This window comes from Chiloscyllium punctatum, chromosome 14 (genome assembly GCF_047496795.1).
Source record: "Chiloscyllium punctatum isolate Juve2018m chromosome 14, sChiPun1.3, whole genome shotgun sequence".
Taxonomy (NCBI): domain Eukaryota; kingdom Metazoa; phylum Chordata; class Chondrichthyes; order Orectolobiformes; family Hemiscylliidae; genus Chiloscyllium; species Chiloscyllium punctatum.
Window position 1 is genome coordinate 14,029,719 of NC_092752.1, and position 16,811 is coordinate 14,046,529.

The 16,811-nt window shown below is 42.4% G+C and overlaps 2 protein-coding genes across 5 annotated transcripts in view; one reads left to right on the plus strand and one right to left on the minus strand.

Moving 5' to 3' along the window:
- Positions 1-3,458, minus strand: part of purg (purine-rich element binding protein G) — a 29,232-nt gene extending 25,774 nt beyond the window's left edge. The window contains exon 1 of the mRNA XM_072583922.1: positions 2,191-3,458. Coding sequence (XP_072440023.1) covers positions 2,241-3,416 — 1,176 coding nt within the window. The 5' untranslated portion in view covers positions 3,417-3,458 and the 3' untranslated portion in view covers positions 2,191-2,240. The remainder of the gene's footprint in view (positions 1-2,190) is intronic.
- Positions 3,459-4,045: 587 nt separating this feature from the next.
- The window catches only part of wrn (WRN RecQ like helicase), a 103,275-nt gene continuing 90,509 nt past the window's right edge, over positions 4,046-16,811 (plus strand). For 3 of the 4 annotated variants that reach the window (XR_011962392.1, XR_011962393.1, XM_072583923.1), the window contains exons 1-5: positions 4,046-4,201; positions 10,513-10,623; positions 11,924-12,039; positions 13,153-13,298; positions 13,981-14,129. Coding sequence is in view for 2 of the 4 variants with exons in the window: in XM_072583923.1 (XP_072440024.1) it covers positions 10,528-10,623; positions 11,924-12,039; positions 13,153-13,298; positions 13,981-14,129 (507 nt within the window). In the remaining 2 variants the exon portion in view is untranslated. Of the gene's footprint in view, positions 4,202-10,509; positions 10,624-11,923; positions 12,040-13,152; positions 13,299-13,980; positions 14,130-16,811 lie in introns of all 4 variants that reach the window. The other variant, XM_072583924.1, reaches the window with a different exon arrangement.

Here is a 16,811-nt window from a genome sequence, read left to right on the forward strand (position 1 = left end):
TGATTCTTCAAAAGTGCAAAAAAATTATAGGCTATTAAATATTTGTCACAGTTATTTTCTCTATCAGATCCTGTAACTACTTTTTTCTGTCCCCTCAAACCATGTTCAATAAAGAGGAATAATTTTACACATTTTTATAATTCAGTTCTTTCTTGTTTGGAGATAATCCTATGGCACACTGGTCTGTGATTTATTTCTCATGGTTATTCAATAGAAGTATGGAACAACATATCTATAATGCACTTCGTCATGTTGGTTATAACTGGATTAAAGTGCATCAGACAAGCTAAACTGAACTATCTAACAAGTTATTGCCTACCTTTGAACCCCATTTTTTTTCCAATGGGGATGAGAATAGATGTTTTCTGAATATGGTACATATTGTAGATTCAGTATGTAATAGTCTAGAAAGTACTGATCAATTTTTGGTGAACTAAATATTTCATATATAGTACATGCAAATGTATACCACACTTTGTGCTGATTCGAATTTTTAGAAGACTTGAATTTTAAATTGCCACAAATGGCAATTACAAAGGCTTCAATAGTTTAAAAGCTTTTTAAAAAGGTGGATTTTTTTCAAAGATAGAATGGGTCTGCAGCTCATTAGTGTTATTCGAATGAACTAAGTTGCTACAACTTTACTCACAGCAGCTGTGGCTGTTCATTGAGAATAGGTGTACACATCTTTTTCCCATAGACAGTTTTGAGATTCTAGTCTACTTCTGTTTGCACTCAAAAAGATAAAGCAACTACATTTATATTAAAAATGCTTCTTGTTTATATAATTTTTAAAAATTCTGAAATCTTGTTTGGAGAGTTTTGTTTTAAAATGTATTTTGAAGTACAGCAAGCACAAATCCAACCACCAATTTGTTTTTCCAAGGAATGATTCGATGGAATGAAATGGAGGCCAGATAATTTTTCTGCATTGCACATGCAAGCATTTGGCATGGTTTGTGGGTGAAGGTGGTATGCAGAAGGCAGTGTGGCAAGACAATAATAATTTGGGGAGACAGGAAGATAATGGTGACGTTGGGAGATGGGATAATGGTGCTGCTCCATTATGAAGACAACAAGATGACAAAACAACAATTTGGGGAGAATTCGAGAAAATTATCCATGAGGTGGGGAAAATGAGATAATGGCCTGGGTACTGAGGTAGATGATTAGTAAAAGGAGGCAAGACGTAGAGGGGAGACAGCAATGATCTAGGGGGATAAAATGATAAATTGTGGTGAAGGGGAAGATGATTTGGAAAAATATTTGAATTGGATGTCAGACAAAGAAGGTATATCATCTCGGTTCACAGAATGGGTTGGGTTGACTAAATGAATCTATAGTCTCTGACTTAAAATGATTGAAACATACAAGATAGTGACCTTGCAGGGTAGACATTGACACAATATCCTCCTGGAAAATCTAGATCATGGGGGGGGGGGGGGAAGAAGAAGCAAAGAGAACAGTTTCATGACAAGGAGCCAGTAATTCAGAACTATTTTCACGCAGAAAGTTGTGAATCTTTGGAATTTTCTACCCAAGCTACATTGAACATATTTAAGGCTGAGACAGATGTTTCTAAGGGCACGAAGGAATAGGGCAAATAAGAAAGAAATTGGGAGTGGAGACAAGTGTTCCACCATTACTATGTGAATGGCAGAGCAAACGCCACATCTACTTCTGCTTTGAGAAATGATTTGGGGGGGGGGGGGGAAATGAACCTGCTAGGGAATATGCAAGCTGAGAATTGGAATCTTTAAGACGTTGACCAAGAGACTGGAAGGCTGCGAGACACTGATTGAGAATTTGGGAGATGAGGTGGGGCTACATGTGCCAACTGAGAGCTTCACAGCAAAGGCGGCATTTCGGCTAATCATATCACTACTGGTCATAAAACACCTGACTCTTCGTCTCAGAGTGGAATGCTGCAAGATGCCGACTGAGAATTGGGGGGGAGGCAACAGAGGGGATTAAGTGGGGGGCTGGGGGGAGGGAATGGGAGATGACTGAATCGGGGGTGATATTGCATTGTGTTAAAACCCTAAATATTGGTACTGGTAACATGGAGAGATAAAGGATTAGGATGTGTGGCGATAGGACGAGGGTGATGTTATCACAGGAACAGAGTTCCAAGAGACAAACTGGATCGAAGCGGTAACGCCGCTTCTCGATGCACAGATGCTGCCAGACCTGCTGAGCTCTCTCCAGCACCTTCTGTCTCGGAAGGTGAGAAAGCGATGTCAATCTTCCTCCTCTTCTTCTTGGACACCGTCTGCGGCGGCAGCAGCGGCGACCTCCCGGCTCAGCTCGGCCCTCCTGTCCCTACGCCTCTCTTGGATCGCCCTCATCTCCTCGGCGTACCGGAGAAAGTTGTCGCCGAAGCGGGCCCAGGCTTTGTACGGCACGGTGATGGAGTGGCGGTACGAGGGCTTCACCTCGCTCAGCCGCAGGAACACGCCGTACCGGTTGGAGCCCGGGTCGAAGAAGAAGCGCTTGTTGTCGACCGGCACCGAGATACCCTCGGGCAGCTCCAGCGGCCCCGGAGCGCCGGCCTCGTCTGTCAGGCCTCCCCCTCCAACCCCTGCCGCCGCCGATGTCGGGGCAGTTCCATAATCCTCGATCAGCCGGGCCAAGGCGTCCCGGAACTCGATGAGGCCCTGGGCCGGGAGGGCGATGGTCTGGCCTTGGGCCTGGCTCTGGCCTTGGGCGGAGTAGCCCCAGCCGGGGGAGCCTCGGCTCACGGTCTGGCGGATGCGCAGGAAGCGGCCCCGCTGATTCTCCTTCAGGTCCAGGTAGTACTTGCGGTTCTCCCGCACCAGGGACTCGCTCTTTAGCACCCGCTGAGGCTGAGGCTGGGCCTGGGCCTCGGGCTGGGCCGGCGCCACATGCTGCTGCTGCTGCTGCACCACCGCCGCCGCCTCCTCGTCCTCCTCCTGCTGCCTCCGCCGCCGCCTCAGGCCTCCTCCTCCTCCCCCGCCGCCGCCGCCGGCCAGCCCGAGCTGGGCGTAGTGCTCGATGAAGTCCCCCAGGTAGTCGCGCATCTCGGCCGCCACAGGCATGGAGACGGTCAGGCGGCTCTTGCGGCCTGCCGAGCCCACCACCTCGGCGATCTTCAGGAAGCGGCCCTTGGCGTTCTGCTTCACGTCCAGGTAGAAGCGCTTGTTCTGGATGTCCACCCGCTTGGAGGCCAGCTCCTGGGTCTCGAGTAGAGGCGGCGGGGGGCCGGCGGCCGGGCTCGGATCCCTCGCCTTGGGCGGTCGGGACGCCTCAACATCCCCTTCCTCTTCCTCCTCCTCCACCGCCGCCGCCACTACCGCTTCCTCGGGAGGTACGGCGACGGCGGATACCGCCGTTAAAAGGTGAAGATCGGCGTCCGTTCCCCCGCTGGCCCGTTCCCGATCGCTGGTCGTCGCCATGAGAGACGGCCCCCCCGGCCCGCCTGAAACCAACCGCCAACGCTCGCGAGACCCGAGTGTGCACACTCCTGCGGCTGCGCGCGGGGCGTGGGCGGGGAGATAGCGAGGGCACGCCCACATCACCATGACGACCGGCTGCCCCCCCCCCGGAGAGGGGCGAGGTCTGAACCCGCGGTTTGGGGGCGGGGCTTTGGCTGGATGTGGGCTCTCGAGTAACGGAGGGGGCGGGGACTGTAGGGCTGGACGTATAGCGTGACGGACGGTACCTGACAGGAGATTGATAGTGCAGGGGCGGGGCCTGAAGTAAAGGGGCGGGGACCGATGGCACAGTGGACAGTGACTGAGCGTGAATGGGCGGGACTAGATGGCACTGGAGCGGGGGCCTGGCCGTGAAGGGCGGGGCGTGGTGTAGGCGGGGACTTCAGTCAGCGTGTAAAATGTAGACACGATTAATCGTACGCCGAGTGCTCGATCGAAGTACCGGGGTACCTTTTCGCCTGAAAAAACAAACACACTGCTTTTTCTACCCGTGACTGCAGATGGTCGCAAGGCGGATGGTGCCGGCGATGCCGCTCACAATATTTGTTGTCATCCTTTGTATTTCTAGGAGGGGGGGGGGGGCGAATCCTCACCAATCGAGTGGTGGGTGGTCGATCCAGGCTCTGGTCACGTGGAGCGCGGGAAGATGGTGGATGAGCGAGTGATGGCAGACTCTGTGTCTTGGGGCCCTGAGGGAGAGAGTCAACACCCCTCAGGGCCTGGGCTAGCTACTCCTCTTTGAGCCGGTAAACTGTTGTCGTGCTGTTTTAGGGTGTGGAGTGGATTGTGTGCTAACTTCTTTCCTGCTGGCCTCAGGCGCAGAGTTAAATTCACTTTCTGTTTGATTGGTATTTGTGATGTGGAGGAGCTGGTGTCGGACTGGGGTGGACAAAGTTAAAAATCACAGAACGCCAGGTTATAGTCCAACAGGTTTAATTGGAAGCACTAAGTTTTGTGATTTATATATGAAAAAAATGAAACCAACATGGTCATTCTAACAGATGAGAGACTTAATGAGCAATCAAGGTATTTTTCAAAGTATAAGTTCAATTATATCACTCTGTAAACTTTTGGTATAAATTCTGTGTCTTACAATTGTGTACTCTGCAACCACCTGATGAAGGAGCAGTGCTCTGAAACCTAGTGCTTCCAATTAAACCTGTTGGACTATAACCTGGTGCTGTGTGATTGTTTAACTTTCTGTTTGACTCTTTCTGCAGGGCAACACCTACATTGATTTATATAGAACATTACAGCGCAGTACAGGCCCTTCGGTCTTTGATGTTGCACTGACTTGTGGAACCATCTGAAGCCCATCTATCCTATACTATTTCATTTTCATCCATATGTCTATCCAATGAACATTTAAATGCCCTAAAGTTGGCGAATCTACTACTGTTGCAAGTTTATCTGCGCGTTTGAAGTTTATTGCAATGGAGGGTAAAAATCTTGTGACAACTGTACTATGCATTGGTGAGACCACAACTCGAAGGCTGTGTACGCTTCAGTTTAAGAGAGATGTACTTACAGGTTGTTATGCAATGATGTGTGTTTCATTAATGCAAATTTGCTATAACATGATTGATGAATTGGGGATGCTGTTTCTAACGCATGAACTTTTAAAGTGTGTATTCGTTATAATGTGGTTCTGGTCTCATTAATTTAAATGGTACTGCTATTAATAACTTTCTTACATGGGGTTGCATGAGAAGAGAACTACTGTGCTATAACAGAACTGACTATGTTATAAGCACCTCGGAGTTTCACTCAGCTGATTTCTGGAATGAAATGAGAGTTGTAGTTTTTACACCCTGGATGAAGGCACTTTGGCCCATCATGTTCACTCTGATCATTAAGTAGCTATCTATTCTAACTTTATTTTCTGCCTGCAACTTTGTATGCTGTGGCAAATCGAGTGCTCATTTCGTCTTATATTGAAAAGTTAGGGGGTCTCCCATTTAAGAGATGAAATTTTTTTTTCTCCTGGTAGGTCAGCATTCTCCGCAACAAAGAGTAGCTGAAGTAGAACAATTACTTATATTGAAGGTTACCATTTTGGTTTAACTGACCCTTCCTCAGAACTGATGGTAGAGAGAAAGGTCACTCAAGCTGAAACGTTAACTCTGATTTCTCTCCACAGATGCTGCCAAACCTGTTGAGCTTTTCCAGCAATTTATTTCTGTCTCTGATTTACAGCATCCACAGTTCTTTTGGTTTTACTTATATTCAAGCCTGAATCATGGTACAGGCAAGAAAGTACCATGAAGACCTGTGATCAATCCTGAGCCTATTGGATGATAGAACAAGGTGGATGGGCTGAATGTGCTACTCCTGTTTCTAAAATCTCCAGGTCATCAAGTTGGGTTGTACTGTTGTCACACAATCATGGAATCAAATTTGACACATAATCCAGTGATGGAATGCTCGCTGTTAGGGATGCTGCCATTCTGAAAAGATGTTTATTTCAGATCTCACATATCCTTTCAGATGAATGTGGCCTAATTAAATTTTATTGCCCTGCTAAAGTCACTAATTCAAATTAATTTATAATTATATGCTTGTTATGTGTAGGACTTTGCTGTGTTCAAATTTGACTGCTGATTCCTATACTGTCACATTACTTTGAACAACATGGTTTGGCAGTAAAACGTTTTACGGTTTCCAGAAGGAGTAAAATGCAGTATAATAAATGCAAGCCTTTTTTTTTTCTTGCTGGCTCCTGCAGGCAGTAGAAAAATTGGTCACTGTAAACTGTTTCTGCAGATTGTTGGTCAAGTCTCCTGGACACAACAACAACTAGTGTTCCAGGAGTAGAGTAGTATGATCAGCAAATCTGTTGTCTTTCAGATCAATGGCAATGCTCTTGCCTCATCAGAAGGTGGTAGCTTCAAATCTCACTTTTGAGGCTTCATTCAGCACATTAGTCTGGCTGTCATTTCCTTGCACTACTGTTGGGAGTGCCATTTCTCAGACATGTTATACTGGTTTCTTGTCTTTTATCCTTAGGTGAATGCTAATTGCTCTTTAGCACAACTGTTGACCAGGACACGAGAATTCCCCTGCTCTTTAAATCTTTAAAGTTGACTTGTTGAGGTTTGGTTACTGTCTGATCTGAAAATGGCACCTTTAAAAGCGCTCAACCAAAATATCAGCCTTGATTCTGCATTTTACTATCTGGCATGGGCTTGCTATCTAGCGAAGACTTTAATTGCCACTTTCTTAATTATATAAATACGCAGTGCAGCATTTTTTTTGAAAGTCTGAGCCAGTTCTTTATATATGCAATTTTTAGGAACTTACATAATGACAATCATGGGGATAGGCATTTGCAGCATTTCCTGACAAGTGATAAAACCTAAATTCTCTGAAGGTTTTGTGGAAAAAACATGTAATTTTATTGAAATTTAGTTCAGAGTCAATGCTTTTCCAACAACCCTGTTCTTGAATACCAATGCCACAGCCTATGTTTTGATCACTGTGTTTGAGATTTAGACAGTGTGACTATAATCACTGCGTAGAATGTAGTGCAGCTGATCAATTAAATGTAGGGAAATGAAAAGTTATTGACAAAAAGTAGCCATTCTAATTTATGAAATGCTTTGAAACCAAAGGCACAGTCAGCTGCAACTTCTGGAGCTGATCTTTTGCAACAGAAGTTCTTAGTTGCCACAAACCCTTCACTTGTTCTGATGAGTACAAGGTATACACTGTGGAATGATTTATGGATCTCTAGGGAGATGGTGGAAATATTAGACATTATCCTGTGGGCCAAGAGCTTTTAGTGAAATTGTTCCCCCTCTTAAAACCGGCCCTAGCCCCGAAGCTGCGACCTATTTTTTTTATTTCAAAACTTTTGTTAATTAAAAAAAATCTTTATATTGATGCACACAGTTACTAACATAGGAAGGAGCAAGCATTGGAGTTTGACTCTTATCCAACAAACAAACCAAAGATCTGTCTTACACATACAAGACTATTATTTACATATAATCGAGATACTAGAAGGGTCTGATAACTGGATGGACCCACATTTACCTTCAGTAGGAATACCTCAGACACCTAGGCAGCAGTTGCCCCAAACTTTCAGTGTGCATTAGCATGAGTTCATTAAATGCAAACTTGGTTTCTTACACAAATTAAAACGTTGAAATGTATTTCAGGGTATTTGTGTGATTGGAGATATGGCATGTAGTGGATGTAGTACATTTAGGAGGAAAAGGAGACTTTAGACCTGTGGCTGTCAAAGCTGACCATGACATGGTTTTCCTTGTCTCATGTCTGGGACTGTTAGGATTGCGTGACAGCTTCCCTATTGTCTTATGTGATTACGAGGGTAGTGGAAGGTAAGTTGGATGGCCTGCATTTTGTTTTTTGTCAAGCAATTGCTGTATTCCTATTGTTTACTAAATGTACGTGCGGTACTGGGTTTTTACCTACCCCTGTTTGTATTCCCAGCTAGCATGCTGTGGAGATTCATATTCTGTTTTTTTTTTTTTGGAGCTTTCTAAATGCTGACACCATATCAGTGGTTCCTCAACCTTTTATGATATTGCACTAATGGTCTGGCAGCAGATCCTGGTTGAGATGTTAGCGAGGTGGGTCAGAAGAATTATGGTGAATATTTTGTCAGAGAAGAATAAGATTCCTCTGACTGTTGAAAGATGAGGGAGTTCCTTTCTGCTTGCGTAGGTGGACACTGATTTCTGCACCGTATTTATGTGGACCTGAGCAAGGTCCTGTCATGTTAGTCATTAGGCCCTGTGACAGGTTATGGAGAAATTTGGCTGTCCACTGAAATTCATCACAGTGGTGTAAATAATGTGTTTGTTTTTCAAGATTTTTGTATTTATGATTATGGACTGAAATGGGAAAATACCTGTTTTAAAAATGAAGGATTATTGAGGGATTGCAGCACTTTTTGAAAGCAAGTAATTTGATGTTAATTGTTAATGCTGTTTATACACTTGCTTGTTCAAGTAGCAATTGACATGCAACAAAAACAGAAATGGTTGGACACACTCAGCATGGTTGGCAGCATCTGTGGAGAGAAAAAAAATGACTTTATATATCTAGTGATCCTTTTTCAGAATTGTCCTGAAGAAGGGTCACTGGACTTTGAAATGTTAACTCTGCTTTCATAGACCTGCTGAGTTTCTTGAGCAATTTCTTTATTTGTTTCGGATTTCCAGCATCCACAGTTCTTTGCTTTAGTTTAGTAGTTGACGTGTAGTTTGCAGATGAGCTGGAGCTGAGAGTGTACAAATGGAGAATTACTGAGCAACAAGTAGCTGATTGGTCTAGACTAGCAACCAGTTATCGATGACTGAGGCCTTCGATCTGCCAGCAACTGTGTGATTGGCTTCCCGGCAGCTGAACACTTTGGGACTGTGAACGTAATGAGAACCATCAGATCACTACCAACTCGGAAGCTGTCTCTGTTCTCTGCAGTAAAAAGAAGCATTTGAAGCATGAAGAAAGAGTGTTCATTTTTCCTTCAGTTGTTGTCAGCTGCGACTTATAACTAATAAGTCAGAGGCATCCTGAACATTAAATCAGTCACCCTCTTCCTCCTGCAAACCATTGAAAACACTTGTACAATCAAGACCAAGAAGCAGCGTTTTGATCAGCACAAGAATCGTCACAAGAACAGCCATTGAACTGCTTCCAGTCTTTTCCTCACCCATGGCACCCATTTTTTTTTCCCTGCCTGTGTTTGTGTATGGCAGTATTTATAAAGGGTTAGAGTTTTAATTAGTGGAGTTACATGGTGATGGTTCACGATTGTTTCTAGAGTCTATTTGCTTGTAGTATACTTTAGGCAAAGATCCGTCTCCAAGGACTTCATAAGTTCCTGTTTGCTGATAACAGCAATGCAACACGAACATGTTTTCTAATGCAGGCAACACTTTTTAGCTTGACATTACTTCAGTTTTCATTCTGTTGATTGTAAAACCTTTTTCAGGAAAGCTCTTTCCTGAACCCAAAATTTCAGTCCATGACCAGAACTCTTCAGCCATTCAGTTATCTCTGCTGCAAAGCTTCTTGACCTTTCTATGTTGGTGGGATATATGTAAGAATTGCCAGAGCATGTGTAGCCTTCAGAGATTTAGCATTAGTCTGGGGATGAGGAGGTGTGAATCTGCCTAACAAACAAAAAGTGATAATGCCTGATCTGCTGTATGCATGCGATACTTGGACTGTGTATCTGCGTCATGAAGTTCAACCTCATTCATTTGAGTTGTTTTTGGAAACTTTTGAAGATCAGTGGCAGGAGAAAATATAAAACACTGAGGTACTCAACTGAGTTAGCATGCCAAGCAGACACTTCATATTGCGGTGTTCACATCTGGGTTAGGCTATTCATTTAAGCTGGAATGCTTGACACTCAAAGCAGACCTTCTGTGGAGGGCTTGGGCCTGGAGTGCTATAAAGACACACTAAAGACTTCACTTTGGTGTTTTGATATGGGCTTTGGTTCCTGGAAAAAGCTTGCCCAGGATTGGATAATGTAAGAGAAAATCCTGAGGTGTCAACTTGCTTAAAATTGAATCATTTGTGGTCCTATTTGCAATGGAGACTGTTGGGGGAAGATTGACCTTGTCAGTCCCCATAATCCTACCAAAGCACTCAATGGTCAAATTGTCACGTGAGTTTTTAAATGATGATGAACAGCACCAGTAACCTACTTTAAATATCTTGGTGTTGAAAACTGGTCACTGTTGTAAATAGCCAGCTTTTGAAGTTTGGACTAAGTACAAATGATTATTCACTTGTTTCTGGGACATTATTCAGCAATCAGTTTGAGATACTGGAAAATATACAATCAAATTTGAAATGGCAGCTCCATTATGATATGACAAAACAAGCACTTGAAGTTTTATATTCTTGAAATCTGACATCCATTCTCTTGTGCTCAATGGAGAGTAGAAACTGATCACAATATGAGACTGTTAACTTGCATGTGTTTGCCAGATTCTTTCCCTATGATTTACTTTTAAGATATGCTGTTTTATCAGAGTATTATGCATAGAAAACAATTTTTTTTGTGCCTCAGCAGAAAATTTTCCAAAGGATGCATGTAAATGGTGAGAAGATGACTGATCAGCAGCGTAAACTACCAGAATGGATGGAGTCAGAAGAAATAAAAGAAGCTGAAAGTCAGCAAAAGGTATACAGGAGTAATCGATTTTTCTTCCCTGTCTTGCATGACTGTGTTCTTTTTGAAAGAAAAGACTTAGTTATTTTGAATTTGTTTTAGGCAAACATTTAATGACTTGTTGGATTATGGTACAAAAGGAGACCACTCAACCCATTGAATCCATGTTGGCTCCCTGCAGAATTACCAGTCAGTTTCGTTTTCCCAGCACTATTCCCATAGCCATGCAGGTTTATACAATAATGTCAATGCAATTTCCTTTTGAAGTCATTGGTCATTTTTACATGGGCTGGCAATCTGTTCCTATTCCATCATCTTATTACTGTAAACCTTGAGCACATTTTCCCTGCTCATGTCTGCTTTAGTCATCGACTGCTCCATCCTGTGCTATGTTCATTTAAACCCTTTCCCACATCTAATTAATATTCCTCTGAGCTGTACAGATTTATCTCACCATTGAGTGATTTGTAAGGAATAGTGACATAGAAATGTACAGCATGGAAACAGACCCTTTTGGTCCAACTTGTCCATGCTAACCAGATATCCTATTTGCCAGGACTTGGCCCATATCCTTCCAATTCATAAACCCATCCAGATGCCTTTTAAATGTTGTAATTGTACCAGCTCTCTTTCTCCATCTCTCTTTTTCCCCCCCCCCCCCACTTCCTCTGGCAGTTCATTCCATACACTCACAGCATGGAAAAAGCTGCCCCTTAGGTCCATTTTAAATTTTTCCCCTCTCGCCCTAAACCTATGCCCTCTAGTTCTGGACTCTCCCACCCCAGAGAAAAGATCTTGTCTGTTTACCCTATCCATACCCTTCATGATTTTATAAACTTCTTCTAAAAGGTTCTCCCTCAGCTTCTGACTCTCCAGGGAAAGCAGCCCTAGCCTGCTCAGCCTCTCGAGGGCAGATATTTAGTGCGACTGAAACTCAACTATATCTGCAACTGCCCACAATTTCAGCTACTTCTCTGTGATATTTGGAGTCTATACTGGGCAAAATTGCTTCACAACCATGAAGAAGCAGCCACCTTTTGCCCCAGGCATTTTTTAAACTGCTCTTTGTGTTGTTTTGAAAGAAGAAAATTTGCATGAATTAACTGAACTTGTGGTGTGAAAACAACTCGGAGTCTCTCCTCTTGACAGTTTAAGACCCAGTTACAGCAGCTCTGTAGGGAACCATAGTATGGCTTACTCTGTGAGAGAGGATATCTCCACATTACTAGGAATGGTTTTGTTGGAGGGCATGACAAGTAGGCTTCTATTTAAAAACAGCGGGGGAAAAAAAGAACCTTTTCTTGTATTCAAGGTTTCTTCTACAAAGAAAAATGCTCTAGAGGACAAACTTCCCTTCTTGGAGTTTCCTGGTTCCATTGTATGCAGTTATGAAGCAAATGACTGTTCTTTCCTATCAGAAGATTTAAGGTAAGATTTCTGAAAGAAAGCTATACTTTGTCATATGTGTCAGCTAAATGGTTCTATGTTTCTTGTGTACTAACTTGAATGAAACACAACAATTGGTATTTACATCATCTCCTAGTTGTTGTTTCTAAAGTTTGGCGAACCAGGAGCTACTCACTCGTTAGCTAGTGATATCAATCAAAATGTGACCTCTCCTCAGTAGAATTAAAAGAATGCCATGGGTGCAGCCATCATGTGGCTGCTGTCATTGTTGGTTTAGGTATTCGCTAATGTCACACTGGTGCAGGTCTGAGATCGTGTGTTTTTTTTGGTCCCTTCAGTTGTGAGCTATGTGAGTGTGACCAGAAGAGGGGCAAATAATAAGTGTGTGAGAGAAATAATTGTGCACCATGCTCCTTCATTCTCTTTCCCTTCACCAAAGAGAAAAAGCCTTGGATGTTAATAATCGTAAATTCATGCACTGTCAGAATTGGAAATACCTATATGTGAATGTCAAACCCTCTCCCACATCTAATTAACGTTATTCTGAACTGTACAGATTTACCTCACCTTTGAGTGACTTGTAAGGAATCGTGTCATAGAAATGTACAGCATGGAAACAGCCCCTTCGGTCCAACTCCTTCATGCCGACCAGATATCCTAAATTAATCTAGTCCCATTTGCCAGCACTTGGCCTGTACCTCTCTCAATCCTTCCAATTCATATACCCATCCATATACCTTTTAAATGTTGTAGAGGTTAATGCAAGCGGAAGTGGTGGAGGCTGGTACAATTACAGCATTTAAAAGAAATCAGAATGTGTATAAGAGAAAGGTTAATTAGATGTGGGAAAGGGTTTAAGTAAACATAGGGGATGGAGAGGTAGATGACTAAAGCAGACATTAAGCAGGGCAAATGTGTTCAAGGTTTACAGTAGTAAGATGGAATAAGAACAGATAATAAAAATGGAATTACGTATATATGAATGTTGGTTATACCTTCTAACACTTTATATTTTCAAAGGCTAGGTCCTATGAATGAGTTTCTCATTTTCTAGATTTTAATTTTAGATATTTAATATTTACGGATTATAAATGTTAGCTTTTTAAAAGTTAATTGCACATTTCTTTATCTTAGGTCTTTTATTACGAAGCAATCAGCAATTGGATTTGACATAGAGTGGCCTCCGACATATATAAAAGGAAAAGTTGGAAAAGTTGCACTTATTCAGCTGTGTGCTTCTGAGAAAAAGTGCTACCTGTTCCATATCTCTTCCATGTCAGGTCAGCGTATGATTGTATTTTTATTCCTTCATTTCTCCCCCTCCCTGTCATGAAGGCAGGTGGGCGGGTGCCCTTTCATACATCACAAAAGTAATACTATACCATATTTTTTTTCCTTTCCTAGTTCTAATGAAAAGTCATTTATTTGATACGCTAATTGTCCATAATTACTGCCCAACTCAAGGTGTTGTCACCTTTTTGTTTTTTCTAATTTTGCTAATGTGTCACTCTTCCTTCCACGTTTAAACATGGTAACAAAATAATGTGCATCGTATGGCTGGGTGGGGAAAATAATTTGTTAGATCTCATTGGGAGGGTGCAGGGTTTCACTCCTCTTCAACGTTAGCAGTGCTGTCACCTGCAGATGACCTCGCCTTAGTGCAATACATTGAATCTTTCTTTTTGGAGATGGGTAAAAGCAATACATAATTGATTTTGAGTTCTCATTCTTGGTGGTAATAATAGGGATACTGCTGGCATCAGTAGTAATAATTCTCGCTCATTTCTTTTGTTGACTTTGTTTGCAAAGTGGATCTTCTAAAAAGTCTTTATTCTTGAAAGATACTGATTTAGCAGAACCCTTGAAAAACCTTGTGGACCAAGAGTGTTGTGGATTCTAGGCAGTAGCTCATCAACTCATCAATGAGTTGAATCTGTATTGATGATGTAAATTTGGTTTTAGGATTTCCAAGTGGACTCAAAAGGTTGCTAGAAGATGAAGCAATTAAGAAGGTTGGTGTCGGAATTGATGGAGACCATTGGAAGCTAATGAGAGACTACGACGTTAAACTCAAAGGTTTTGTGGAATTAACTGACATGGCTAATCAAAAGGTAAAATATTATTAATTTATGCATCTTACTGTGAGCTAAAATGATACCGATCCAAGATTTGGGACCTGAGATCTTCTGAGTGCAAAGATGATTAATTAAATTAATTGTGAGCCAGGCAGATTTTTTTTTTTAAGGAATGTATTTTAAGATTTCAGATTTTGCAGGAGAAACCAATGATATTTGTAGCAATAACAGCTCCAGATCAAAAAAAGGGCACTTCATGTACATTCTAATGTGACAGCATTTAAGTACAGCAAACCTTTTTATTAACTGGCACCACCTATGGGACAGGATTGTGCTTGTTGATCAAATATTTCAGATAATGAAGAGGACAACATAATCAATGTAAATGGACAGATTAAGTAATGCAAATGCACTGCAGGGGGGTCTACCTATCACTGTTTTACTTTATTTATAGCATAAGTGATTTAAATAACAATGCAGCTTTACCTTAAATAAAACTTTATGGCAGAGAACCTTCTCACTCTAAACCCTAAACTGTCTATTCGGTGGTAGATCACAGTATTTGAAGGGAAATTGATTTAAAATTGAATCAATTGTTGACATTTCATGAGGCCATTTAATTAAACAACAAGTATATCTACGTTGAGGTAAATAAATTAAAAAAAAAATCTGTTACAATTGGATAGAATGATACACTAAACTTTGTGGTAATGGAGGTATATAATTTTTGCCAGTTTATTGAGAGTACCAGTTCATAATGTGCTGGTCAAAACAAAGTTTGCGGTTCCAATGCTCATCTCCCTTTATAAAATCCTGATTCTTCTAAATTAACCTTTTGTTTTTATGCTTCTCTTCCTTTGACTTCACTTATTCAACTTCCTGCTAGATTGTAATACTATGGCAAAGTCAGCGAAAATGTTTCCTTCTGGTGGGACAATAAAATAATTCCTCTTACAGAGATGATACAACAACAAACCTGTATTTACAAAAAAATCTCACGTATATCCTGCCTTTCATGTATTCATGACATTCAGATATGTATTAAAGCCAGTGAAATATTTTTGAAGTGTAGCCTCTGTTATGTAGGCAGGCAGATAAGGAAACCAATTTAGCACACAGCAGAGATCATTTGTGTGGTGTGGCTTTGGGAGAATTGTTTTGCTCCTTCTTCGACTGTGTGACGTGGGATATTGACTAGGCAGAAGTATAATATTTCATTTGAATGATGCCACTTTTACCAAGATGACACTTTCTCAGTACTGTGTACAGGAATTCCATGTTGCTGTGACAACATGCACTTACATGCTGTTATCTTTTCATTTTATTCATTCTTGGGATGTGGGTGTCACTGGCAAGGCTAGCATTTATTGCACATCACTAATTGGCCTGGAGAAGGTGGTGATGAATTGACTGCTGCAATTCCAGTGGGATAAGGCCACCTGCAGTGCATTTAGGGAAAGGAATTGTAGAATTTTGATCCATGAGAGTAAAGGAACATTCTCGGGTCCTGAACTGGACTCTGTGGCAGGGATGCTGCCCCCCCCCCCAACCCCGTGTCACAAACCCTCCGTCCTTAGTAGAACCTGATCATAACGAGTTTTGAGAAGATTTGTAGCTCTGGTTGAAGTTCTGGATGTAGGTTTGCTTGCTGAGTTGGAAGGTTCATTTTCAGACGTTTCAACACCCTATTAGGTAACATCAGTGAGCCTTCGGATGAAGAACTAGTGGCAAGGCTCGCTTTCTATTTGTGTTTCGGTTTCCTTAGGTTGGTGATGTCATTTCCTGTTCTTTTTCTTCGTAGATGATAAATGGGATGTTGGTTGATCGAATTGCAGTTGGAATGCCATATTTCTAGGAATTCTCATGCTTGTCTCTGTTTGGCTTGTCAGAGGATGGATGTGTTGTCCCAGTCGAAGTGGTGTCCTTCCTCATCTGTATGTGAGGATACGAGTGAGAGTGGGTCATGTCTTTTTGTGGCCACTTGATGTCATGTATGTTGTGGTTCTGTTCGCCGAGCTGGGAATTTGTGTTGCAGATGTTTCGTCCCCTGTCTAGGTGACATCCTCAGTGCTTGGGAGCCTCCTGTGAAGCGCTTCTGTGATGTTTCCTCCGGCATTTATAGTGATTTGTCTCTGCCGCTTCCGGTTGTCAGTCCCAACTGTCCGCTGCAGTGGCCAGTATATTGGGTCCAGGTCGATGTGCTTATTGATTGAATCTGTGGATGAGTGTCATGCCTCTAGGAATCCCCTGGCTATTCTCTGTTTGGCTTGTCCTATAATAGTAGTGTTGTCCCAGTCGAATTCATGTTGCTTGTCATCTGCGTGTGTGGCTACTAAGGATAGCTGGTTGTTTCATTTTGTGGCTAGTTGATCATGGATACGGATCGTTAGCTGTCTTCCTGTTTGTCCTACGTAGTGATTTGTGCAGTCCTTGCATGGGATTTTGTACATTACTTTGGTTTTGCTCATGCTGGGTATCGGTCCTTTTGTCCTGGTGAGTTGTTGTCTGAGAGTGGCTGTTGGTTTGTGTGCTATGAGTCCTAGTGGTCATAGTAGTCTGGCTGTCAGTTCAGAAATGTTCTTGATGTATGGTAACGTGGCTAGTCCTTTGGGTTGCGGCATGTCCTCATTTCATTGTCTTTCCCTTTAGGCATCTGTTGATGAAATTGTTAGGGTATCCGTTTTTGGCGAATACATTGTAGAGGTGTTCTTCCTCTTT